The 26,475-nt window shown below is 46.4% G+C and overlaps 1 protein-coding gene across 1 annotated transcript in view; it reads right to left on the bottom strand.

Moving 5' to 3' along the window:
* LOC147631111 (uncharacterized) overlaps positions 1–26,475 on the bottom strand; it is a 97,677-nt gene that overhangs the window by 55,218 nt on the left and 15,984 nt on the right. Inside the window, exon 4 of the mRNA XM_086809443.1 lies at positions 2,663–2,811. Within this exon, the coding sequence (XP_086665569.1) occupies positions 2,663–2,811 (149 nt within the window). The remainder of the gene's footprint in view (positions 1–2,662; positions 2,812–26,475) is intronic.

Here is a 26,475-nt window from a genome sequence, read left to right as displayed (position 1 = left end):
AAAGAAAATACGATATTTTGTATCTTGACATATATGGTTGTATCTGGCCAAGAAAGGCCCTCAAAGCTTGTACCTTTTGAAATATTGCTTGGTTAAAATATGTGAGAGATTAGGGTTAGCAAAGGTCAGCAAGCAGCTATGGAAGATGGAAGATATCCATACTATGTGGTAGTGCAGAAAGAGAAAGAAAGAAAGAAAGAAAGATTTTATTAACATCTTCCAAAAAGACCGAACTCAGCCTATGAGACAAATCAGTGTACCTGTGTGGGGTATCCTGAGAGAGAGAGAGAGAGTTATTGCACGAATCAATAATACTTCTATTGATTGATATTTTTAGCTTCAAAGAGTACAATGCCTTTTTAGGCTTAAAAGCCTCATCTTTGACACATCACCTATACTAGGGCAAAGACACATGGCTAAACATATGACATCACTACTTATCACACTCACACATAAAATGGCTATAAGAGGTTGTTCAAATACATAAACACACTAAGCCATCTAAGGGCTGTTTCACACACACGAGGCTCCGAATACCCAACAAAACCCCTTCGGAGCGAAGGTGGTGAGACCCAACACACAAAGAAAGTAGCTACCTTCTAACTCCATCACATGCTACAAGGGAGCGATCTAGCCATGCGTACCTCATGTGCCATGCTATTCTTGCAATCAGCAAGTGACCGAAGCGGCAAAGTTAGCTCTTCGTCACCTCCAGAACTTCCTAACAAGGATAAAAGATAACACACAGCCTTTTATAATAAAAGGCGATACAAACGTATAAAGGGAAAACACACATAGGGATTATTACTCAAATTTCAGGGACTTCCCCGGGCAAAGGAGCCATGACGCTCATACACATAAAAACAACTAGAATGCCCAATCATAGTCTTCCTTACTGAGGGAGACTTGGGCTATTGCTGCAACTAATGGACCAACAGGTGTTGAGAACTCTCTCACTTCAGCTCCCATTAAGAAAACCTCCTCGCACACTGAATGTCCTCAGAGTTGAGCCTATTCTTATTGAACAAGCTCACGAACCTGTACCAGTGCAGACCAAAGTCTTCATCTTCATCTTCAAAATCACCCACTCTGGACATTAACTCTTGCAACCTGTCCACAGGATCATCACAGTTTTCTTCGTTACCGTGGCCATCAACTCTTACACCCAAGAACGCACGCAGCATGTTCATCCTGCGGCACCTATGCACCGCCTTACGGAAGCTACAAAGCCCTTCGCCTCCTCTTCCAAAGCCCAGGTCATCATCGACACCATCGCCAGAAAGAGATCCATCCATGGGCAAGTAAAGCTCTGTGCAGAGGGCTCTCTGCTAAATTTTTGTGATCAAGAAACCCTTCTCCGCAAACGAGGGCAAACAGGGCAGAGTAGCAGCGAACTTGGCGGAGCAGGCTAGGCACGCGGCTAAGCAATCAGTGGCGGTGGATGTCTCCCCACTAGCGCCACTAGCAAAATGGGCGACCGCGCCCTGCACTAGTGTCACCCAAAATTGGCAGCGAAAATGGCGGCAACACTCCACTTTGGGCAGGCGGCTTCCGGCTCTGAAACAGCGGTGACAAATCCTGGGCAACAACAATGAGCTGGCAGCAGCAGCTTCAGCACCTAGCTCTGATACCATTTGTGGGAGATTCGGTTTAGCACAGGTCAGCAAGCAGCTATGCAGAGGATGAAAGATATCCATGCTATGTGGTATTGCAGAGAGAAAGAAAGAAAGAAAGAAAGATTTTATTAACGTCTTCCAAAAGACCGAACTCGGCCTATGAGACAAATCGGTGTACCTGTATGGGGTATCCTCTGTCATCCCAACAAAATGAAAAAGTACTGAACTAAAAAAGCTGAATCTGGGTGTGCAATAAGTACAATGAGTGGTGAAGGGGATGGAGCTCTACCTACTAGGAGAATGCAAAGCTATATGCATGGAGTATACAATCATGATATGCAACCTAGCTAGCTCCATCCTGTACCATACAGGGGGTATAAAATGGAGACAGAGACAGAGACAGAGACAGAGAGAGACTACACTCAAGAGAGAGAGTTATTGCACGACTCAATAATATTTCTATTGATTGATGTTTTTAACTATACTCAAGAGAGAGTTGTTCCACGACTCAATAATATTTCTATTCATTGATGTTTTTAGCTTCAAAGAGTTCAGTGCCTTTTATAAGCTCAAAAGCCTTATCTTTGACACATCACACATACTGGGGCAATGACACATGGCTAAACATATTACATCACTGCTTATCACACACACATAAAACTGGCTATGCACTAATAGTATCGTGTGTAAGCCCCTTGCTTCAGTTACAACATACCAGACTTTTCTTTTGCACCACTCATTGGATGTGATCTGATTTTGGGAATACCTTGGCATAGAAAAGTAAAACCCGTGTATCTAAACCCATCCCTGGCTTTCTAAGCACATCACCCTCTCTAATAACGGAAAGGATATCGTTATTCATGCAGGCCTGCCAAGGAATACTATCCCTCTTGTAACACACGTCTACTATTTGCCAAAAGAGAAGAGACAACGAAAGCTTCAATAAAAACAGAAATTGATATAGACCAAGAAAAACAAGCCTACAAAGCATGATAAAATGGAATCATTTACCAAGACATACTACTTGTAAAAGATTGAGGGCTCACTCTGCTGTTTCCCTGACATTGGGCATGAAATCTGCAGCATCCACAAGGAACACGATTCCTCCTGCCTCTGTTAAGAAGTCATCAAGCTTTGATCTTAACCGTAAGTGCCCAGGGACATCCACTATGCGCACAGGCTTGATCTTTTCTTGCTGGATGGGAAAATTAATCATAAAATAAGCTCTTACTTCAATCTATTTTATGACCACCTTCCATGAAAACATTCACATCTACTTAAATAATCAGACATCAAATCCATTTCATTTATATAGCACGATGATCACGCTATGACAACTTTATCTCTCTCTCTCTCTCTCTCTCTCTCTCTCTCTCTCTCTCTCTCTCAGCAGGCCCATGGGAGCCGCAGCAGATTGGGCGCGCACACTCCAGAAGGCCCCAGCTCATCAGCCCATTATTCAAGAGATCCTGGCCTGCCATCGAGCGGCCTCATCCTCACAGCAGACTATCGACATCTCTAGGCTTCTTGTATCACCCACGATGGACATCCTCGATGGGCCCTTGCCCAACATACAGGGCTGATTGACTGTTTTTTTTCAGCTCTCCCATATCCCATCACTTATTGTACCCTATACCTGGCATAGTAGGATCTAGATTTTTCATCTTGTACAATCTCAAAGTCTGAGATCTTAGCTTTCAGTTTTCAGTTTTAGGATGAGAGTGGAGGCGAGGAAGAGGACACAGGGCCATTGGGAGAGTCACCATATGCAGGGACTGCGAGCACCAGGGCAAGCTGGATTCCGACGAGCTTTCTCCACTATTGACCATATATTCACTCTAAGATGTCTAATTGACCAGGCTAGGGTGCGGGAGAAGAGATTATATTGCTGCTTTGTGGATTTCCGCAAAGCATTTGACACGGTGCCACGAGAGAGACTCTTCCAGCGCCTACAGTCATTGGGGATCCCATCAGAGATGGTTTGGGGCATCTATGCTTTATATGAGCAGGTCTTCGGGGGCATACAATGCCCCGGGGGCTATCTGATGTTTTTGCTAGCACCATAGGTGTGAAGCAAGGATGCCCACTCTCTCCTACACTATTTGGGCTATACATCGATGAGGTGGCTGACTTCATTGGTCACGGTGGTGGGGACGGGGTAGTCATCTCAGGTACCACAGTCCACATTATGCTATATGCAGATGATATTATTCTGGTCTCTGAGTCGCGGATGGGACTACAGCACCATCTCCATGCACTCGATGGCTTCTGCACACAAAGGCGGCTTACAGTGAACCTTGGGAAAACCAAGGCCATGATTTTCCACACCTCAAGGCCGGTTCGACGAGCGACAGGCCATCTTCACACTAGCAGGAGGACAGGTAGAGGAGGTAGACTCATATGTGTACTTGGGGATTACATTTACGACTCCGCCAGGAAGATTTACTATGGCACAGGCAGCCAGGGATAGACTCACACGAGGGTATGCAGCTCTGGCCATGCTAGAGAGACAGTGTCACCAAGCACACTTCCAAGAGCCCCGCACGAAGGGGTGGTTGTTTGACACACTAGTCACCCTTGCTTTGATGTATGCTGCAGCAATATGGGCACCTAGGCTCGCCACCTCCACATGGTCTTAGATAGAGAGGCCTCAGATTCTCATGCTCTCACGGATGATCCGCAGCAAACCCTCCGTCCCACATGACATTGTCCGGACGGGGTTTGCTGCACCTCCTATGCTAGTAGAGGCCCTCTTCCAGACGATCTGCTTCATACAGAGGATCAGAGATATGCCATCAGATCGACTCTCACATAGAGCTTTTGAGGCGTCCAGGCAGCTCGCAGAGAGTGGAGATAGGAGATCATGGTATTCACAAATGATACAGTGGCTCACTCAGCATGGTCTTGACATAGATCACCTGCCACCTTTCCAGTATGATATACATGCACCACACATCCAGCTCTCTCTCAATGAGAGGAACAGAGTCCTTCAGCAGGATTAATGGCAGCGATACACTCAAGAGACTTGGATTACACCCAATCAGCCTCTACCGCCGAAGATGCTATACTACAGAGATCAGTTTATGCATATCTCAGTGGATGGATTCATACAAAGACCTGGATACATAGATGTGTACATGCCTCACAGTGCCCGAGTGGTGATTGGCCAGCTCAGAGTGTCATCACACCAACTTGAGATTGAGGCAGGTAAGGGCAGCACGGATCCCCAAAGCAGAGAGGATATGCAGACTATGCCAAGAGGAGGTTGAGAGTGAGGAACATTATGTATGCAGATGCAGAGCATATAATGTCATTAGAGAGAGATACACCACCATCTTCAGTGGACATCACTCACTCCGCCAGATCATGGAGTCTCGAGACCAGCGCAGATTTGGCCAGTTCTTGCTAGAGACACAGCGCCACAGAGAGAGACTGCTACGGACTCATACCACAGGGAGAGGTGGGCGACAACTCCAGCTCACTAATTTCTTCCAGAGATCTATCCCATTGCCTACCCCGACACAGGAGGGGGTTACACTTCAGCGCTGCGGACCTCCGAGCCAGACGGAGACCAAGAGCACCAGGCTACCAGACTCCCAGACTACATCAAAGAGAGATCACCAAGATACGGGCTCGACATCAGCACCATATCCAGGAGCGGCTAGCTCACTTACACTCACACCCAGAGATCATGCTCCGAGGTATTTTTGCCTCGCCATCGCCTATGTATCACATATTACACCCCCATTATGGTACTGGTTAGAGCTAGACAGATCTGCATTGCATTCTTGTATACCCTACGCATATAGGTTGCATACTGAGCCTCTAGCAGTAGTGCTCCATCCATCACACCCCCCCACTAGCTCAGTACTTTCATAGTTTATGTCATGTTCATTTTGTCCTTTTTTTTTTCTGAACATCCAAAAGACATTGACAGTTGTACATTGATTTGTCTCATAGGTCGAGTTCGGCCTCTAGTAGACGTTAATACAGCTTTCTTTCTTTCTTTCTTTCTTTCTCACAGATTATCCATATCAACGGTGCGTGGGCCTCTTCCTACTAGAGCTTAACCGCCACAGAGGCTCACTAATTAGGGAGTCCAGACCCCATGGGAGACACCCACCCCGGCCCCAGGTGACCATCACTCAGTTCTCCCGACCACAAGAGGATGCCCACCAGCTATGGATGACATACCCACAACCTCACCTAGCCACACATTCTTGAGTGCCCGACCCCGTGCCAGACCCCACGCTGGCGTGTCTCTAGACTGGGCCACGGCATTACAGTGAGCCCGACCCCCAGACTCCATGGACCTCGCCAACAACACAGACATCAGCCCCAACTTGAGGTGATCTTGGAGAGGCACAGAGCCACCTTCCCTTGCCCGGCGGATCTGCAGAGCCTCCTACAGGCTAACCCCATGCTCGATATCCTTGACGGCCCCCTCCCCCTACCGGGGGGTTAGCTCCATAGGTTGTATGATGATGGTCCCACTTTGTATCATATGGCTCGGATTTGACATTCTCAGCTCATAGCTCTAGTCTTTGTTTTCTTTTGTACCATTATGAGATTACATGGACACTATTGTATCACTTTTGGTCTCATAGTTTTTGAAGACGTTTAATATAACTTTCTTTCTTTCTCCACTTTTTGGTCTCTCCATCGATAAGATAAGAGGTCTTTGTGGAAGCTTTGGAGGCATAGGCTCACGGCTCGCCCATATTGTTGTATGCAGATGACATTGTCTTGAATTCAGGTTCGGCCGAGGGTTTACACAGACACTTGAATGCACTAGAGAGGTTTTGCACGGAGAGAGACCTTACCGTCAACCTTGGCAAGACCTATGATGTTGCTTTTGCATAACCATGGCCACCTGTGATCGACTAGCCAAAGGCCACACCTCCCTAACCCGTCTAGAGAGGCAAAGTTACTTCCAAGAGCCTCGCACAAAGTCTTGGCTTTTCGACGCCTAGCAGCCATGAATGGTGCAGCTTTTTGGGGGACCAAGGTGTTGGATTATGCACAGGTGGAAGCGTAGACAAGACAAGAGGGAGAAGGAGCAAAGGAGATAGAGAGCTTGTGGACAAGATCACCTTTTATAATAGCATGAAGCTTTACGATGGCAATAGCCAACAAGAGGTGTTGTATTGTGCTTGGATTGGACTACATCAAGTGAATAATGGGAGACCCTTTTATAGTGATATGAGGGAGTTGGCCGACTCCTCCATGACTTGCTAAAATAGGGACAGTCTCATAACACTAAGATGCACAATTTCTAACACCCCCTCTGCACCTCATAGTGTGCAAGAGTATGAAGAAGATAAGCTGATGAAGATACAACCATGGACCCTCCAGTAATGCACATTCCAGAATCAGCTGAGAGAGAGCACCCGCCAACGTATTTCCTCGAAACAAAATGCCACCACGAACAACAAGGAACTTTGCTTGGCTCCAAATTCCCACACAAGTGTGTGGTGAACTCCAAGAATAAGATGATGAGCTACTGGACACACCGCGCCCATAATCCCCAACAGTGGACTGTGAACACATCACGTCCCAAAAGCCTTACAATGAACTCGCAACAAATCCTGTCCATAATCTCTGCTATACCAAAGATGACCATGTCCTACCAAATTTTTAATGCTTGGAACTCTGACTCACTGTTCCCGTGCACCACAAAATGAAGCTGCTACCAACACCCTCTCCTGCCCACAAGCCTACTCTGGCTAGAAGCACATGGGAGAAAGTGCATGTATACTAGAGAAGTACACCATCTTGGTCCTCCCAAACCGGAAGCGCCCTGGGAGCCCTAGATGAGTTACTAGAAGTATCTGTATCACTGTCGTGTGTCCTGTCTTTGCCCTTCTTTTGAGATGAAGACTACCCTTGGTCTTGTCCTTCTTCTTGGACAAACAATCCTTGGACAGATGACCTCTCTTCCCACATGAGAAGCAACGACTCCAACCTTTCTTCTGATTTTTCGGGGATTTTTGGTTTTATTTAGGGATTTTATGTCTTTGCTGCTGGCCGACAGCCTTTAGCTTGACCGACCAGCACTCCCCCTTGGTATATATAGCTTTGCCTCATCATTCACCTGAGTGTACCATCATTGATCATATCCGGTACCACTTCATATGCTGCTGCTGCTGCTTCTGCCGGGCTCTACACCAAATAGCTTCATCATCCTCACCTGATAGGACAGCACCTCAGCGTTTTCACATCTGGCCACATCACGGGACAGCAGCCCACTTCCTGCTACAGGCCACACAGTGGGACAGCAGCCCTCTGTGCTACATTCAGCGTTTACATCAGCACTTCATCATCACATCATCAGCATTTTACAGCAACATTTACATCTACTACATTCAGCGCTTACAATAGGGTTTACATCAGCCTATCATCAGCACTTACATCAGGGCTTACATCAGCATTTACATCAGCGTTTTACCACAGCTCATGGGACAGCAGCCCCCTCTGCTACATAGAGCACTTCAGCATTTTTCTTCAGCTCTCACCATCGGGACAGCAGCCCACTCTCTGCTACATCACACCATTGGGACGGCAGCCCACTCTCTGCTTATCTTCACCATTGGCACCACCTCAGGTACATAGCACCCGTGTCACCAGAGCTTGCACCACTCGGGACGACAGCCCTCTCTACTCCTTACCACTTCAGGTACACAGCACCCGTGTCACCAGAGCTTGCACCACTCTGGACAGCAGCCCTCTCTGCTCCTCACAACCCCTAAGGTACGCAGCACCCTTGTCACCAGAGCTTGCAACCCTCAGGTACACAGCACCCTTGTCATTAGAGCCTACACCCTTGTCATCAGAGCTTGCACGACTACCCACCATTCGGGATGGCAGCCCCCTCTGCTCTTCATCTACCACCTTAGGTACAGTAGCACCCTTGTCACCAAAGCCTACATCACCTCATCTTCAGCTGCCACTACCACCTCGGAGTGCCTCTGCTTCCACCGATGCGAGCCTTCGACACAGACCACCTCTCGGAGTGCTTTGCCTCACATCGACGCGAGCCTTCGTCATCGACCGTGCTTCAACTCCGACATCATCTCTGCCTTTGCACTTGTCTTTCTACTCAAAGTCACCTCACATCAGAGGGCTCTTGTACATATGTTCATTCACCATTATATATAGACTCACATATTTCATGTTGTGTGGTTTTGCTCTGATCTCTCGTACATTTGGTCCTTTCATCCCTTTGCCCTCACGTACAAGCTGGCTAGCGATTGGCTACCCTTGAAAAGGTGGAAACACCTATCTAATCCTAGTATATGACCCAATCCCAAGAAGGGACTGAATGATCATCAAGGAGCCAAGCGATTGCTATTTATAGGCTTGGAAAACACTTGTTGACTGGCCAACCTGCTATCGACCAAGTCCCTTCAACAAATCCCCCAGTCGTTGCTCAACCGACACAGATATGCCTCCAAAAACGCTGGCTGATAGCTTCCTGGGTAATTCCACAGTATTCTGCCCATGCCTAGCTGTTGCAGCTCCAGACTCTCGTACCAAAACTGGTTCTTTATCTACTGCCCTTCAAGAAATTGTTGTAACTACTCCCTAATTTCTCGGGATTCATATTGTAAATTCTCTATTATCCATGGACATGGGTGTTGGACACTACATGTAGCCATGAAATATTTATGGTTAAGCTTCCCATGTATGTGTATGCTAGCTGTATCTACGAGATCCTGATCCTGGTTGCATAGAAGCATGTCAAGCATTTGATGGATCTTGGAGAACCAAATGCAATATATAATGCCATGGATATTTGATGGATCTTGGAGAGCCGAATACCATAGCCCTTGTAAATATCAAGTACATATAAATAGATGGGGTTTCTTCCAAAATATGTGTTTAAATGCATACATTTGTGTGCATGGCTTATTTTTATTTGCGTGTATTGTTTTGTCTGCCTGGACAATGCTTGTATTTTATTGCATGAGAAGCACATGGATCTTGGGGACACCTGGATTGCACCCATGGGTTAGTATGTTGCATAACCTGTCTTCAATTAACTTGTATTGATGGATTTGTAAAGGAATAATTGACATTTTGAAGGCAACCCACTCTTATGCAGGTTTTCTATCTCTATGCATGCATGACAGTCTAGATAAGTACTGTTGACAAACTTCTTCTCCATGATGAGAAACCTCCATGCATGCGACATGCATAGTCAGAAACCCTCATGCATGTGACATGTATAGTCATGCATAGTTAGAAACCCCCATACATGCGACATGCATGGCCAGAAACCCCCATGCATGCGACATGCAAGCTTTTTCAGCTCCATGCATGCATCATGCAATGCTTTATCTTTTCATGCATCTAAAAGTGTGCCATGCAAGCTTACTTTTCTTAAAAGTAAAGCATGCAAGCTCACTTTTCTCCAAAAGAGTCATGTAAGCTAGTTAACTCAAAAGAAAAAGATAAAAAGTACACTTTTCCTCCTCTTTTAGCTACACAAGTTGCTACTTTGCTAATAGCCATTCTTTGATCCAAAAGTCTTGCACAAACCTCTCCCTACCACATCTTTTCATAAGCAATAACCTCCACTCCTCCTCTTCATCTAGGCACCTCCTTCTATGCTGAATAGAACTCTATAAATTCAGATTTCTAGCCTCATTCAAGAGTACTTCTTGGCTTTTGTTTATTGCTCTATCTAATACACTTATTCTAGAGTATTTTTCCAGCCATACCATAGTGTTTTTATTTCCCCAAAACACTTAGAAGCTCGCTGAATTTTGATTTTCAGAATTGAAAGTCTCCATTCAAGCTAGAAGAAGAAGAAGAAGACTATTCCCAAGATTGAAGCTATGGAAGAATCATCTTGGATCCGGTTGCTACAAGTTCTATGCGGGAGAACCCTTGGGAAGTGCTCGGCATTCTCCTAAGGCTGATTTTCAGCCGTTAGGTGGTTGATTTTATTAAAGTTAAGCTACATTTGAAGAAACTGGGATTGCTGGGCAATCTTGGTGAAGGGTGCTGGTTTGGGCACCATATTGCTAACTTGTAGCTAGGCTACTTGTAGGCAAGTATAGTGTTCGTAAGTTGTTTTCATATTCAATCATTTTAGAAGAAACGGTGGTTTATGGCTAGGCCAATCCACCCGTTTTATGTACTCGTCAAAATTCTTGCTCCCTTAAGGCAATACATATCCTTCAAAGGGGGGCGGGGGGGGGGGGGGGGGGGGGGGGGGGACCAGCCCATCTTCTAGTCCCTAGTGCAGTATCATTTCTTTTCAATATTTCCACATTGTATAATCAATTGTTATGGCTGTGCATGTGATATATGGCAGTGATCAAAGGATGATAAATCTTGTGATTTCAGTATTAAATTTTGTATAACCACGCCCCCGTTTGTGACAATAGCCCTAGGAATGAGCATGCACATGTCTTCCACATGACCCCCTCTGCTAAACTTGATGCCGGGATTCCAACTTCTGTTCTTGGATGACTGTCATCATCCCTTTGTCTCTTCCTAAAGTCCCAAACCTATCATCCTTCCCTTCTTGGCAACCTTTTCTCTAAAAACCTAGCCTGGTCTCCAAATCTGATAAAGATCTATGAATTTGTTCCATCTTGTCTGCCCTGCCCCTAAACACTTTATGTGGTCTTCTGTTTCTGAGTATTGAGTTTGGCACTCTCAGTCCACCCCTTGGAGGATCATCCTCCCTTGGAACCGTTGCCCGAAAGCCTTTCCTAGTATGCCCCAAGTGGCACCCGACTCACAAGACTGCCATTCCCCTAGGGTCTTGTGGAGCACCACCAACCAACCTCCTGGGAACTTCTTCCATGTCTTCTGTTACTCTCCTTGGACTTTGCACCTTCATCTCGGACACCATCAATGTTTAGGCTGAGGCTGATACAATGTTGCTTGGTCACCACACTACCAAAAGATCAAGACACGGGCGATGGTTTCATCCATGTGCGATGCAGTAAGGGTGGGTGGAACATGGGTAGCAACAATATCTCAGAACGAGCCTGAAGCTCTGATACCAATGTCACATGCGAAAGCTCTGGGAGTCTTCTTTCAGCCCTAAACACCATCCTGGAACAACCTGATGCAAAATGCAAGCAAGAGAGATGCAGAGAAGAGAGAGAGAGATAGCTAAGTTTCAGTATATTCAATATAGTACGAAAAGGTGTACAACTTGGCTAGCCATTGGCTGCCCTTGAAAAGGTGGAAACACCTATCTAATCCTAGTATGTGACCCAATCCCAAGAAGGGACTGAATGATCATCAAGGAGCCAAGCAATTGCTATTTATAGGCTTGGAAAACACTTGTGGGCTGGCCGACCTGCTATCGGCCACCAGGTCCCCTGGACAAATCCCCCACTTGTTGGGACTGACACAGATATGTCTCCATAAATACTAACCGATAGCTTCCTAGGTGATTCCACAGTTTTCTTGCCCATGCCTAGCTATTGTAGCCCAAGACTCTAGTTCTAAAACTGGTTCTTTATCTACTACCCTTCAAGAACCCTAGGAATGAGCATGCACATGTCTTGCACATGACAGTGCAAGGGCATGCCTTAGAAGTATGTCCTTTTGTATGACAAAAGAAACATCGCCCCTCCTTATATTGTTTGTGCTCCTTGAGACTGTGCTTACCACTTGTCTTGTCGGCCTGAGCCTTCTGGTCTCGAGTAAGGCGAGGTTCATTGTTCGAGTTCTCGGAGCTAGAGGCTCTCGAGGTAGACCCTGATTGGGTCTCATTTTGGCCCTTGCCATTGGCAATGGTTGCCTTGGCTACTCCAAGATGAGAGGTCTTTGGTTTTCCATTATTGTATTTCATCTCGACACTTTGTGCAAGCGAAAGTGCCCGATCAAAAGTCAATGGCTCAAACATACGCACATCCCATTGGATTTACGTGTCTAAACCGTACAAGAATTTACCTCTCTTGTCCTCAAAACCAAGTGAGTGACTTTATTTGCAAACTGGAGGACTGGCTACACATTTTGGCGCAATCCCCAATACTCATCCTCAAGCCACTCAAGATAGTGAGGCGGTAGGAACCATTTCTTGAGGTCCATGACAAATTGGTATTAGTAGGTAGTAATTCTATAATTAGAATTTTCTAAGGCCCAATGTGCATACCAAGAGATGGCTTCCCCTTCTATGTAGCCATTAGCTAACACAACCTTTTCTATATCTGTCTTCCAAAATAGGCTTCAATCCCATTCTATGTAGCAACTAGCTAACACAACCTTTTATATATTTGACTTCCTACCAGCAACAAAATAGGCTTCAAACTCATGAATCCAAGAGTACAAAGTTGTGAGGTCGAGTTTACCGTCATACTTACTAAAATTCACCCTTTCATGAAGGTGAGTCAAAGAAGTGACTGGTAGCGTTCTTGCGTCGAGATCTGCAAGGAATCGCTTGTGCTCTACATGTCGGCATTGTTCCTCCAATGCGGCGACGCGATCTGTCGCCTTTTTGTTCAAAGCTCTAACTCTCGTAGTACCTATAAATCATGTAATGCACGGGACTGTTGTGTTAACTCCGCAATGGAGATAGCCAAAGCAGGTATCTGGGAAAGGGGTCAAGGAAGGGATCTTGGTGACCGACGGAGGAGAGGCGGTGGGATGGGTATCGAGGTATCCTGAAGAGGTATCCATTTCTCCAAGGCCTATAGAGAAATCGTGCACACCTGCATCTCTTTCCTTGTTGTGCTATGATACACATAAATTACTGGAACATGGCGTTTGTATCACCACTAGTGACTTGGCTTCTGGAAGCAATCTCGCTGCCGAAGAAACAATTTCTTCAGGAATCTGGTGTTCTCTCTCATCGTCAGAATTCGCCATAGTGGGAGTGGTCAAGTTTTTCCTTGACTGCAATAAAACCATCCACTACGTGTATGGGAGACGTTTTTGGTCACTTCTAGAGACTATAAACCAACCATCCTTCGAAGGACAAGAGTCACACCGGAATGGGAGTGCAATTGGCGTCAGAAAACCAACCACACAACCGAGAAAAAAAAAATCTTCTTTTTCTTGGCTGAATCTCTTCACTAAAAGGCAAAGCTCTAATCTGATACCACTGTAACATGCGGAAGCTTACAAATAGGATTATACTTTGACAAGATTGCATCTGTAAATACGTATCTTATTATAAGGTACATTTTAGTATACTTGACGGATCTTGTACGTGGAAGTATCCCCCCCCCCCGACTGACCTTTGGCCCAAGATCCTCCCGTAGTTACTAATTTTTCACCGCCCGGAGGCACCCGCCTATAGCCGCTTATTTATCCACTTGTAGGCGATGCCATCGAGGAAGCACCAAGGGGGATTTTGAACCCAAGACCTCTTGCTCCTAGGCAAACACCTTCACCACTTGAGCTATCACCTCACTGGCAAGTACATGGCAGTTTTAAAAAACATTTTGGGCCATAAAAAACCCTAGGCCGGCTGCCGTCGCCGATTTTAGCGAACTTATGCAAAGTGCGAACAAAGCCATTTCTCTCATTGATACAAACATTGCAGCGAGAGATGATGATGATGCAATGCCAGCCGCTACGGTCACCACCATTGCAGAGCCAGAGCTGAGAGTATGATAGCGAAGGAAACATTTTGGTAATTGTGTTGTTGTTGAATGTTCAGAAATGAATTGTTTTTTCATTCATTTTCCTGTATATATATGTACACTATATAGTATATTTTTATGTTTTTACGGACCTTACGTATTTAACATACCTCAAAATCTCAACCCGTACCTGAATGCGTACCTTAACTTCCGTACCTTTCCACCTTGTACTTTGATAAGGAATATTCAACACCTTAGTTCTTGATGATTGCACAATGTAGCGGAGATAAAGAGTGTGAAAGAGAGAGAGAGAGAGAGAGAGAGAGAGAGAGAGAGAGAGAGAGAAGAAAAACAAAGACGAGTACACCCGATTGGGTCCTGAAGGGCCCCCACCAAGGACTGGTGTATTTGCTTTATTGAATGATGAAAAAGACTGACTTCTTGGAGATCTTCCTTAGCTGTAAATCTGCAGTCTGGAGATGACCTAATTCTTGACCTTCAAGTTCACCTTGCTTCAAGCTCCCTTTGGTTGTTCTGGCCCTTGGAGTTCTTCAGCACTTTGTGAATATTGAGATGGCTTGCCATTTGACAAGCCTATGTTTATAGAGTTCTCATGAAGGCTGGTCGGTTTGCTATAGAGAGTGTCAGCCAGTTTGCTGAAGCCCCACAACTAGATTAAACACCATTAAATAGACGCCTTTTCACACTAGAGTCTTCATGGGCTGGCCGAATTGCTATTGTGTTGGCCGCCTAAAGCCTGGCTGCTGGCCGACTGTGGCCTGGCCCTCTAATGGGCTGCTGACTTGCTGCCCAGGCTCCTAGGCCTGGCCGACTGGATGCCAAGCCCTTCCATGGGCTGTTGTGCCTGAGCATGTTGGCCCCTAGGGTGGCCCACACAGGGCTGCCCCTTTGCCTGGAGATGACCTAATTCTTGACCTTCAAGTTCACCTTGCTTCACGCTCCCTTTGGCTGTCCTGGACCTTGGAAGTTCTTCAGCACTTGTGAGCACTTTGTGAATAACGAGATGGTTTGACCTTTGACAAGCCTATGTTTCTATAGTTCTCATGAAGGCTGGTCGGTTTGCTATAGAGAGTGTCAGGCAGTTTGCTGAAGTCCCACAACTAGATTAAACACCATTAAATAGGCGCCTTTTCACACTAGTCTTCATAGGCTGGCCGAATTGCTATTGTGTTGGCCGACTAAAGCCTGGCTGCTGGCCGGCTGTGGCCTGGCCCTCTAATGGACTGCCGACTTGCTGCCCAGGCTCCTAGGCCTGGCCAACTGGATGCCCAGCCCTTCCATGGGCTGTTGTGCCTGGGCATGGGGCCTCCTTGGCCCTAGGGTGGTCCACACAGGGCTGCCCACCTTCTCGGCAAGGCCCTTAAGGCCTTTTGGGGTGGCCCACAGGGCTGCCCCTTTGCCTGGAGATGACCTAATTCTTGACCTTCAAGTTCACCTTGGTTCACGCTCCCTTTGGCTGTCCTGGACCTTGGAGTTCTTCAGCACTTTGTGAATAATGAGATGGTTTGACTTTTAGCAAGCCTATGTTTATATAGTTCTCATGAAGGCTGGTCAGTTTGCTGCACAGGGTGTCGGCCAGTTTGCTGAAGTCCCATGACTAGATTGAACATCTTTTCACACTTGAGTCTTCATGGGCTGGCCAAATTGCTATTGTGCTGGCCGACTGACTTGGCCAACTATGGCCTGGCCCTCTATGGCTGCCGACTTGCTGCCCAGCCTCCTAGGCCTTGCCAACTGGATGCCCAGCCCTTCCATGGGCTGTTGGGCATGAGGCCTCCTTGGCCCCTAGGGTGGTTCACAAGGCCTGCCAGCCTTTTAGGCAAGGCCCTTAAGGCCTTTTGAGGTGGCCCACAGGGCTATCCCTTTGCCTGCCTTCCCACATACCAAGGTATGTGTGCTACAAGACTTCTAAACCTATGACTGGTGTCCTAGGCAAAGCCCGATACACCTCTACATCATTCCAGAGGGTGACTCACAGTATGGACTAGCACTGCTCCATGTGCAGGACCTGCACACCTAGCCAAGACCATGTGCAGGACTTGTACACCTGACCCTGGGCACTTAAGAGCGGAACCCTGGCTGACTCGCCCCAGACTAGGGCTCACAAGGGACAAGTTACCACTCCAAGTCTTGCACCTGCTGTATAGATTTGTCCATGTGGCATCCAAGTGCGAGATGCACGTGACACCGTTCACCAAGTCTTTTAACTCCTGGGAATAGTTGTCTAGGCTCCAATTTAAACAACCTTTGGAAGTTATTTAACTCATTAATAGAGACAAATTGTGTCTTAAACGAGCTAAAAATTAGCTCATGTTATTACACCACATGCAACAACCACATGCAACAAGTCATGATAGATACGTCCTTGATAGTGCTAGTGGCTAGCTGTTAGCAGTCATCTCCTGTCTATATATTTACACCATGGCCTCTGTTGTGGGTGTGCCCGCCCGATTTAGGTGTTTTCTCATTTTTTTTCCCTCTCCACATTTTTTCCTAATTTTACCAAGTGTGGGAGGCTGTTCTGTGGCTCCTGGCTGATCCGAACACTGGCCGACTACTGGTCTAGGTGTCCTGGATGGTGGCCGACTGCTTCTTCTGGTCCCCGACTTGTCCTGTGTGCTCTCCGAGAAGCTGGCCGACTGGAGACTGACCTAGTCGTGGACATTTTTTGTCATGTCGGCTGTCTTTTGAGCAGGCTGACTGGCAGATGGGGCCATATAAAATGGCCCCATGGCCCCCCACACTTTGTATTCAATTACCGGGATTTTCTTGTGTATATATAGCAGAGTTGCCTCTATTGCTGTATTTTTCTGCAGTGCACTTGCTCTTGTGTTCTCAGATTTTGTCTTCATCTCCGCTGCATATTCAGACATGGTATCAGAGCTCTAGGCTCTTGATAGATCTTGGGAACTATGTAAGCAAGAGGGGGGCTATTGTATTGCTGATTGGTGGACTGTTTTGGACTGTTTGGGAAGAGGAGAAGCAAGAGGAAGGCGGGCTGATTTGCTGGACAGCCACTTGCAGGTTTAAGTTCTTTTTTTTCCCACCCACCCTTTTCAGTTACTCCCCCGCAATGGCAAATTTACTTGAGATGGCTGAGAAGCATGTGAAGATCCCGACACTCCCCACGTTCCCAGTAAACCGTCAGTTGGACGGGAACAACTATGGCGTATGGAAGATAATGATGGAATCTGTTTTGGAGTCTTACGACCTTGCTGATTTCATTGTTGTTGGGGTTCCACGATCGGAGTTAGAGCAAGGGGAGTTACACTCGATTCGGAAGGAACGCGAGGTCGGAGTTAGAGCAAGGGGAGTTACACTCGATTCGGAAGGAACGCGAGACACAGGCACAGTTGTGGGATCATGTCAATGCCAGGGTCCGTTCTTTCATTTTCCTCAACTGCACACCGCATGTAATCAATCATATCAAGCATATGACGCGGGCCAGAGGTATATGGCAGCATTTGGCTTCTCTTTTCAACAGGGTATCGCCCATGAAGAGAATCTCCTTGGAAGTCAACATGCGGGTGATGAATCCAGCAAAGTCGTTGACGATGCGGGAGCACATCAACAAGCTGCAAGCTCTTCAGCAGGAAGTTCTCTAGGCTGGGAAAGAGATATCGTCGGAGGATATGGCCATAACGTTGCTGTCACATTTGCCCTCTCAATACTCAACATTTTACTCTTCTTTGATTACCAATGGCAGGCTCAGCACCATCACATGGGAGGAGCTTGTGCCCATGGTCTTGGACCAGGAGGAAAGATTCACGAACCCTCCACAGGGCAGAGGTTCAGAGGCCTTAACTAGCCAACGGTCGAAAGGCCGTAACAACAAGGGCAAAGGGAAGGCTTCACCGGAGAAGTCTTCTGAGAAGAAGTCCGACTCAGACCGCGAGAAACTAAGGGAAGAGAGGACCTATAATGATTGTGGCGAGAAAGGCCACTATTGGAGGCAGTGTCCCAAGCGGAACACCGAGAAGGGTGCAGAATCCTCAGCAGCAACCGTGAAGACTCCAGCTTTTGTGCACCTGGAGGTGATGAAACTCGTGGCGGGTGCCCGGGAGACTAGGGCCTTTGACACACTTGTTGATACCATCAATGCATATTAAAACATTTAAACATGGCCACAGCCTTAACACATATCCATCATCACTTTGCATAAAACATAAAGCTGGACAAAACATCCACAAATGCTGAAAATGGAGCTTGCACGTGTGACACCGCATAGAGGCCGGAATGGGCCGACCCCCCCCTTGGAGTATTTTATTACCCAAGGAGAATAATATCATGTACAAGCTTTGAGGGCCTTACTCTCCCCACGGGAGATGCCGGATTATCCATATACAAATGCCATAACACAGCCCAACATAGGCTGTAGAAATGCCGAGCCAACAATATGATCCATATACCTCCGTGTGGGTACTGATTCTTCCCCAAAAACCACGGGTCTTCATGCAATAGAAAGGGTACAGCATGTACAACTCTCCATTCAGCCGGTACAATAGGTACAATGGCTGGTACAGCCGGTACAATGGCTGGTACAAAAGGTACATTGGTTGGTACAGTCGATACAGCAAGTACAGAAGCTGGTACACCAAGTACAGTGGCTGGTACAGCAAGTACGGTGGTAGGTACAGCAGGTACAGCAAGTACAGAAGCTAGTACAATAAGTACAGTGACTGGTACAGCAAGTACGGTGGCTGGTACAACAGGTACAGCAAGTACAGAAGCTGGTACAGCAAGTACAATGGCTGGTACAGCCAGTACGGTGGCTGGTACAACAAGTACAAATGCTGGTACAACACATACAATGGCTAGAAATCATAATAAATGATTGAATACCCTTGCCTTCAGTATTTCTTCGCGATGGAAGCCTCCAAAACAGTCCCCAACAGCCCGTATTCTTCATGGGCAGCCTTCAAGAGAGAGAGAAAGAGAGTAGCCATCATTAGAGAAACCTTCAACGGTGGTAGAGGCTAGTGTGCAGCAAGAGAGCCTCCATTAATGAAGAGAGAGGGCTCCAATTTATAGATTTGGGCCTCCCATGAGCTAAAATGGCAAGAGAAGGCTACAATGACAAGTGGAGAGCCACACAATAGCTGAAGTGACAAGTGTGAGGCCACTTGTCTCACTTTGATCCATTTTCTAACAAGTGTCAGGCCACTTGTCTTACTTTGATCCACCTCCTTGCCACATGTCCCAATCTAAGAGATGGGTCCTTCCATAAACTTTATCTCTAAAAATATCCCAACTGGTAGACATTCTGTCATAGGCACTTTGCCAACTCTTGGTATCTGCTCAATTCCAGATGTAATGACGCGAACAGAATTTCCATCGGAGTCGGGCCAAAAATAGCAACTCTCCTAAATTTTAGGAGTGTGGTCCTTTGTATTCTAGGATAATCCCCCATTCCCAAAGCTTGTACTTTCCAAATATTTAAACATCCTTGAGTCCACCAGATCCCTTTGAGACTGGGAAATGTCCAGGCTGGTGACATCCTCCCCAACTTCTTAAAAGTTGTCCGCAACTTTAAGCTTCAAGCCATATATTCAAGATATAATCATGTCCCATCGATTGGGCGAGACGAGACAGTCTCAAAAATCCAATATAACTGAAGAATCCATGTCCCAAAGAAATGGGCGAGACTAAATAAGTCTCCATAATACCAATATCAAAATCATGTCCCAAAATAAATGGGCGAGACAAAAACAGTCCCATAAGTCCAGATATCATAATCATGTCCCAAGTAAATGGGCGAGACAAATCAGTCCCATAAGTCCAGATATCATAATCCATGTCCCAAGTAAATGGGCGAGACAAAATAAGTCTCCTGCCAATAAGGCATCGGTCCACATGACCCTTGGCATAGACATAAGTCCTGTGCCAACCAAGTATCATGTCCACTTTACCACTTGCACTCCGTGTTGGTACTCTGACCACAGACCTTGGATGAGAGGTGGGCTTACAAGAGACACACAATGAGCTAGAACGGCCGACCCCTCCCTTGAGTAAATTGTATTACTATTGGAGAAATTCAGGCATCCATTGCCAAATTCTCCATGCCAATGCATATGAAATTCAGCATTTAGAAAACAATGGTATATCGATGTAGATCACCAAGGAGCTGCCTTGATGCCCGGCCCGACTTCAGTGCCCATATTCTCTACCATTGGCTCTATGTTCTACCAAGCAAGGTAGCAACATCTTGAAGAGCACTTAGGACAAGAGAAATATTACACAGGGCGGCTAAACAAGGAGTCCTGAAAACAATCACTCGCAGGCATAGATACCCTGGTGTTCCATACGCATTTCTGCTACACATAGTTTATAGGCATTTCGGCCACCAACTCACACTACCCTCTCAAGTGCCCATGTTCCCTTCCATCTGCTCTCTATTGTTCCACCCACACATGGTAGAAACAATCTTCAAGAGAGCACGTAGGACAAGAGAACACTACACAAAGTATGTGAACCATGAGTTTCATAAGTCCAATGCATCCCAAATAAAGGGAGCCAAAAAGAATAATCCATCCCAGTAAAAGGGAGCCATAAACATAATCCATAAACCTGAGGATGGATCCAAATCCCTAGAAAAGAAGTCCAGGAATCCATAGACCTGTATACCATAATCCTTGTATACCATAACTCTTACCACATACTCCGTGCTATCCACACACCTTGGAGTAGAGGTGGACTTTATCCATAAAAGCATCATATCCATGAGATATCCAAAGATTTCTTCTCTATAAACTCGGACAGATTCGTCCATAGAAATTGCTTGTGAAGCCCAATATCCATATAAATCTCGTCCAAGAAAGAAATCTCCATAGATATAATCCATCCCAATAAAAGGAGCCATGAAAAGAATTCATCCCATTAAAGGGAGCCATAAACAGTGTTTCCCTGAAACCATCTCAAGGCAAACAACAACACCTTTCTCCTTGCATAGCTATACAAGGGTTAGTGAACATCAAAAACACTTCATAGTAAATAGCCAAAGCACCAACTTTGCAAACTCAAAGTATACTTAGCTGTTCTTTGCCAGGTTGGTCATGAAGCCAAAAGAAATATCTCCTCACCATATCCTTAAGATATCCTGAGGGCCGAGATATTTCTCCATATAGCTTGCTTGTAAGCTTGATAATATAATCCACAATATCCATATGGAAAGAGTGCTAAACGTGTGCACATAAAGTCAACTCCATACTTCCAAGATAAATTTTGTGAATTCATAAATCCTTAGACCAAGCTGTCTATTGCTCATGCTCTTGCTTCATAGGCTCTGAAGTGGCTGAATAGCAATGATGGTAAGTGTGGTCCCCACTCCAGATCTTTTCTCTTCCTTATTGATAGAAGGAAGCCTCCGCTTCCAAGAAAACCTATGCTCTGATACCAATGAAACTCGTGGCGGGTGCCCGGGAGACTAGGGCCTTTGACACACTTGTTGATACCATCAATGCATATTAAAACATTTAAACATGGCCACAGCCTTAACACATATCCATCATCACTTTGCATAAAACATAAAGCTGGACAAAACATCCACAAATGCTGAAAATGGAGCTTGCACGTGTGACACCGCATAGAGGCCGGAATGGGCCGACCCCCCCCTTGGAGTATTTTATTACCCAAGGAGAATAATATCATGTACAAGCTTTGAGGGCCTTACTCTCCCCACGGGAGATGCCGGATTATCCATATACAAATGCCATAACACAGCCCAACACAAGGCAACTGAGCCGGAACATAGGCTGTAGAAATGCCGAGCCAACAATATGATCCATATACCTACATGTGGGTACTGATTCTTCCCCAAAAACCACGGGTCTTCATGCAATAGAAAGGGTACAGCAAGTACAACTCTCCATTCAGCCGGTACAATAGGTACAATGGCTGGTACAGCCGGTACAATGGCTGGTACAGAAGGTACAGTGGTTGGTACAGCCGATACAGCAAGTACAGAAGCTGGTACACCAAGTACGGTGGCTGGTACAGCAAGTACGGTGGCATGTACAGCAGGTACAGCAAGTACAGAAGCTAGTGCAGTAAGTACAGTGACTGGTACAGCAAGTACGGTGGCTGGTACAACAAGTACAGCAAGTACAGAAGCTGGTACAGCAAGTACAATGGCTGGTACAGCCAGTACGGTGGCTGGTACAGCAAGTACAAATGCTGGTACAACACATACAATGGCTAGAAATCATAATAAATGATTGAATACCCTTGCCTTCAGTATTTCTTCGCGATGGAAGCCTCCAAAACAGTCCCCAACAGCCCGTATTCTTCATGGGCAGCCTTCAAGAGAGAGAGACAGAGAGTAGCCATCATTAGAGAAACCTTCAACGGTGGTAGAGGCTAGTGTGCAGCAAGAGAGCCTCCATTAATGAAGAGAGAGGGCTCCAATTTATAGATTTGGGCCTCCCATGAGCTAAAATGGCAAGAGAAGGCTACAATGACAAGTGGAGAGCCACACAATAGCTGAAGTGACAAGTGTGAGGCCACTTGTCTCACTTTGATCCATTTTCTAACAAGTGTCAGGCCACTTGTCTTACTTTGATCCACCTCCTTGCCACATGTCCCAATCTAAGAGATGGGTCCTTCCATAAACTTTATCTCTAAAAATATCCCAACTGGTAGACATTCTGTCATAGGCACTTTGCCGGTATCTGCTCAATTCCAGATGTAATGACGCGAACAGAATTTCCATCGGAGTCGGGCCAAAAATAGCAACTCTCCTAAATTTTAGGAGTGTGGTCCTTTGTATTCTAGGATAATCCCCCATTCCCAAAGCTTGTACTTTCCAAATATTTAAACATCCTTGAGTCCACCAGATCCCTTTGAGACTGGGAAATGTCCAGGCTGGTGACATGATGGACACTGATGTTTCATTTTCTTTGGGCAGGGAGGAGGTTGGAGGACTCTCCGCTACGGATACTCAGGAGTCGATTCTAGACAGTGGTGCTTCCAGGCACATGACTCCTTCCCGTTCGGCTTTACAGGATCTTTGCAAGTATTTTGGTCACATTCTTACTGGGGATATATCCACTATCCCAGTTCACAGTGAGGGCAGGTTGATGATAGTTCCCGATGGCAGGGGAGGGAAGCATTCCTCCCGAGTGTTGTATGTTCCGTCACTTGGTTTTCATCTATTGTCAGTGCATCAAGTTTGCAAGACTAGCGTACGGGTGGAGTTTGATGAGCATTTTGTTGCTCTCCGAGACAAGGCAACAAGCCCAGTAGTTTGGAAAGGCAGAGTGGAGAATGGAGTTTACAAACTTTCAACACTCTCTCTCCCAGGTCCTCAGTTTTGTGATGAGTGGCAGTCTAATAATGGCCACTTAAGTGTGGATACGCTGCTGCAAGTGCAGGCTTTCCCGGACCAGATGGTGGATAGCTTGCCAATTGATGGCAGCAGTTGGCAGGATCTTTCCAGTACAGATGTTGGTAGTTCTTGTGTTCGTCAGTCAAAGAAAACTTTACAGGTAACCTATGCTTTGATGTCTCGTAGCATTCGGGACAAAGAAACTCCTGTAGATGAGGAAGTTCTTTCCATGGAGACCTATTGGAAAGCCAAGCAGGTGGCAGTTGATTACTTGCAGAAGGAGATGGATGTTGCACATTCTCCAGGCTTTGTGGTTCCGGACTTAGAGGGGGTGGTTTACAGGTTTACGAAGGCCTTGAGTGGTCTTCAGCAGGTTTCCAAGACTTGGCATCCCACCTTAACAGTTGTTGATCCTTGTGAGCAGTATGATGCCTCCTTGACTCGGAAGTAGAATGGTTCATTGATTTGGTTGCTGATTACCAGATTGGACAAGAGCTTCCTGATAAGGCTGTTGAGCTCATGTTTGCAGAGGACTTTTTTGGAGGCAGGATTGCGTATCTTGTGGTTTTTGCAACATGCGAAGGATCTTGGACTCTTTTATACAGGAGGGGGATTGATGGATGGAGTCAGACTCCACAGTTGGAGTGACTCAGATTGGGGAGGAGAGCCAAACACGAGGACCTTGACATCAAGCTACAGTTTTTCCCTTGGCTCAGGAGCATTTTTATGGAGCAGTAAGAGACAGCCATCTATTTCAATGTCGTCGACAGAGGCAGAGTACCGAGCTGCTTGTGGTGCTGCTTGTGAGGTGGTGAGGTTGCAAAGGTTGCTTGGCAGGATTGGGTTTCCACTGGTGGAACCCACAGTCATCCAGATGCATTTTGTTCGTGAAAAGATCATTGTTGATGACATCTTGCTAGAGTTCTGTTCGACGGAGGACAGTGCGGTGGACCTCTTCACGAAGTCTCTATCTCAGGATTTGCTCCGGCGGCACTCCAGCTCCCTGAGGTTGGTTTCACATCCAGCAGCTAAGAGGGGGTGTTAGCAATCATCTCCTGTCTGAATATTTACACCAGGGCCTCTGTTGTGGGTGTGCCCGCCCGATTTAGGTGTTTTCTCATTTTTTTTCCCACTCCACATTTTTCCCTATTTTTACCAGGTGTGGGAGGCTATTCTGTGGCTCCTGGCTGATCCAAACATTGGCCGACTGCTGATCTGGGTGTCCTGGATGGTGGCCGACTGCTTCTTCTGGTCTCCGACTTGTCCTGTGTGCTGGCCGACTGGAGACTGACCTGATCGTGGACATTTTTTGTCTTGTAGACTGTCTTTTAAGCAGGCCGACTAGCTGATGGGGCCATATAAAATGGCCCCATGGCCCCCCACATTTTGTATTCAGTTACCGGGATTTTCTTGTGTATATATAGTAGAGTTACACGCCTCACTCTCTCCTTCTCTATTGCTGTATTAAATCTGCAGTGCACTTGCTCTTGTGTTCTCAGATTTTGTCTTCATCTCCGCTGCATATTCTGACACTAGCATGGTAACAGTACCAATACTAACATGTATGCATCTCGTGGTGATAGTGGTCGGCATGCAAGCTGAAGATCTATGCCTATGGAATCGTCACATGATGAGCCTATGCATCATGGGCTGAAATTTCCACATTATGTAGTAAGGCCACGTGTATCTAGGCCGCCAGTTCATAGAGCATAAGCCTCTGTGCTTCATGTTGTCCACGAGCCCCATGAAGCAAGGGTTACCCCGTTCAATAAGGGGAAAAGAAGGCATGAAGAGGAAAATCATGATGCAAAGAAGCTCAAAGAACTCAAGACCCGCGACAAGTCGGTTAAGTTTGAATCATACCATGGAGAGTATTATGCTACCAAGACCACGATGTGGCGTTCATTCCACAATTCAAAATTGCCTTTAGTGATGACACTTTCACTTAAAAATCCAAATTAAGGCATGTAAGTATGTTCCTAGAGTACACCCAAGGGGTTACATGAGGATGATCGTGATAACGCACAACAGGGCCTTCTTTATACCTTTATGTGGTGAGAATATGTAGCATCAACTTTAGAGAATAGGGAGAGAGTAGAGAATGTAGAATATAGAAGACGACACCGGATTGGGTCCCAATACCCACTGAAGGACCGCACACCCCCCCCCCCCTGCAAGCAGGAGTATTTGCTTATATTATTCTTTGGAGAAATGCTGTACAATGCTGAGTACAAATGATATGAATGCCCAACGCAAGGACGAGGAGGCCCAAACGTCGGCGGAGTATCCAGCTATCCCGAGGCTCTGCTGAAAACTCTCCTTGGCCACTGATGCAAGTCCACATGACTGAAGGACGGCACATATGCTGGCTGAGATGTAGAGTAACTTCCTTGTTGCCTGGAGATGAGCAGGAAGCTGCAAACTGGAGTCGTTTCTGCTGAATACCTGAATGTTGAAATGGGACTGAGGCACATGCTTTTATATTGCTGGTCGGCTGCCTAAGAAGGCTGTTGGCCTGTTGTATTATTTCCCACGACTGCATACTGCCCAGTCAGCTGCTGAAAGCACCCTCATGACTGTGAAAAGCCAGTCGGCCAGCATTAAATGCTGGTCGTCTGGCTCACTAACTGCTCACGACTGCCCATATGCACAGTCGGCTTCCCACAATACCTGGTCGGGTGCTGCCCGACTGTGAGGCAAGGCCTTGGCTGCCTTTGCAAGGCTAGCCAAGTTGGGGCTAGCCCCCTACTATGTGGACGCACCTACAGTGCTCTACATGCATCTATAGCTAGGCTGACACATACATGCTCCCGAATGATGCTTTCTCCAAGTGGGTTAAGAGGACTGACAACTGACTGACCTCTAAAGTTTAGAGACTGACCTACGTAGCTCGTGCCTAATTGTCCCTAGACTGAGGGCTCACAATGGGGTCACGGCTACGACAAAAAAATCCTAGAAA

The sequence above is a fragment of the Cibotium barometz genome, chromosome 15 (genome assembly GCF_041138505.1).
Source record: "Cibotium barometz isolate CiBa-2024 chromosome 15, ASM4113850v1, whole genome shotgun sequence".
NCBI classification, from domain to species: Eukaryota; Viridiplantae; Streptophyta; class Polypodiopsida; order Cyatheales; family Cibotiaceae; genus Cibotium; species Cibotium barometz.
Note: the sequence above shows the minus strand (reverse complement) of the source record. Positions and strands in the feature narration are given on the sequence as shown.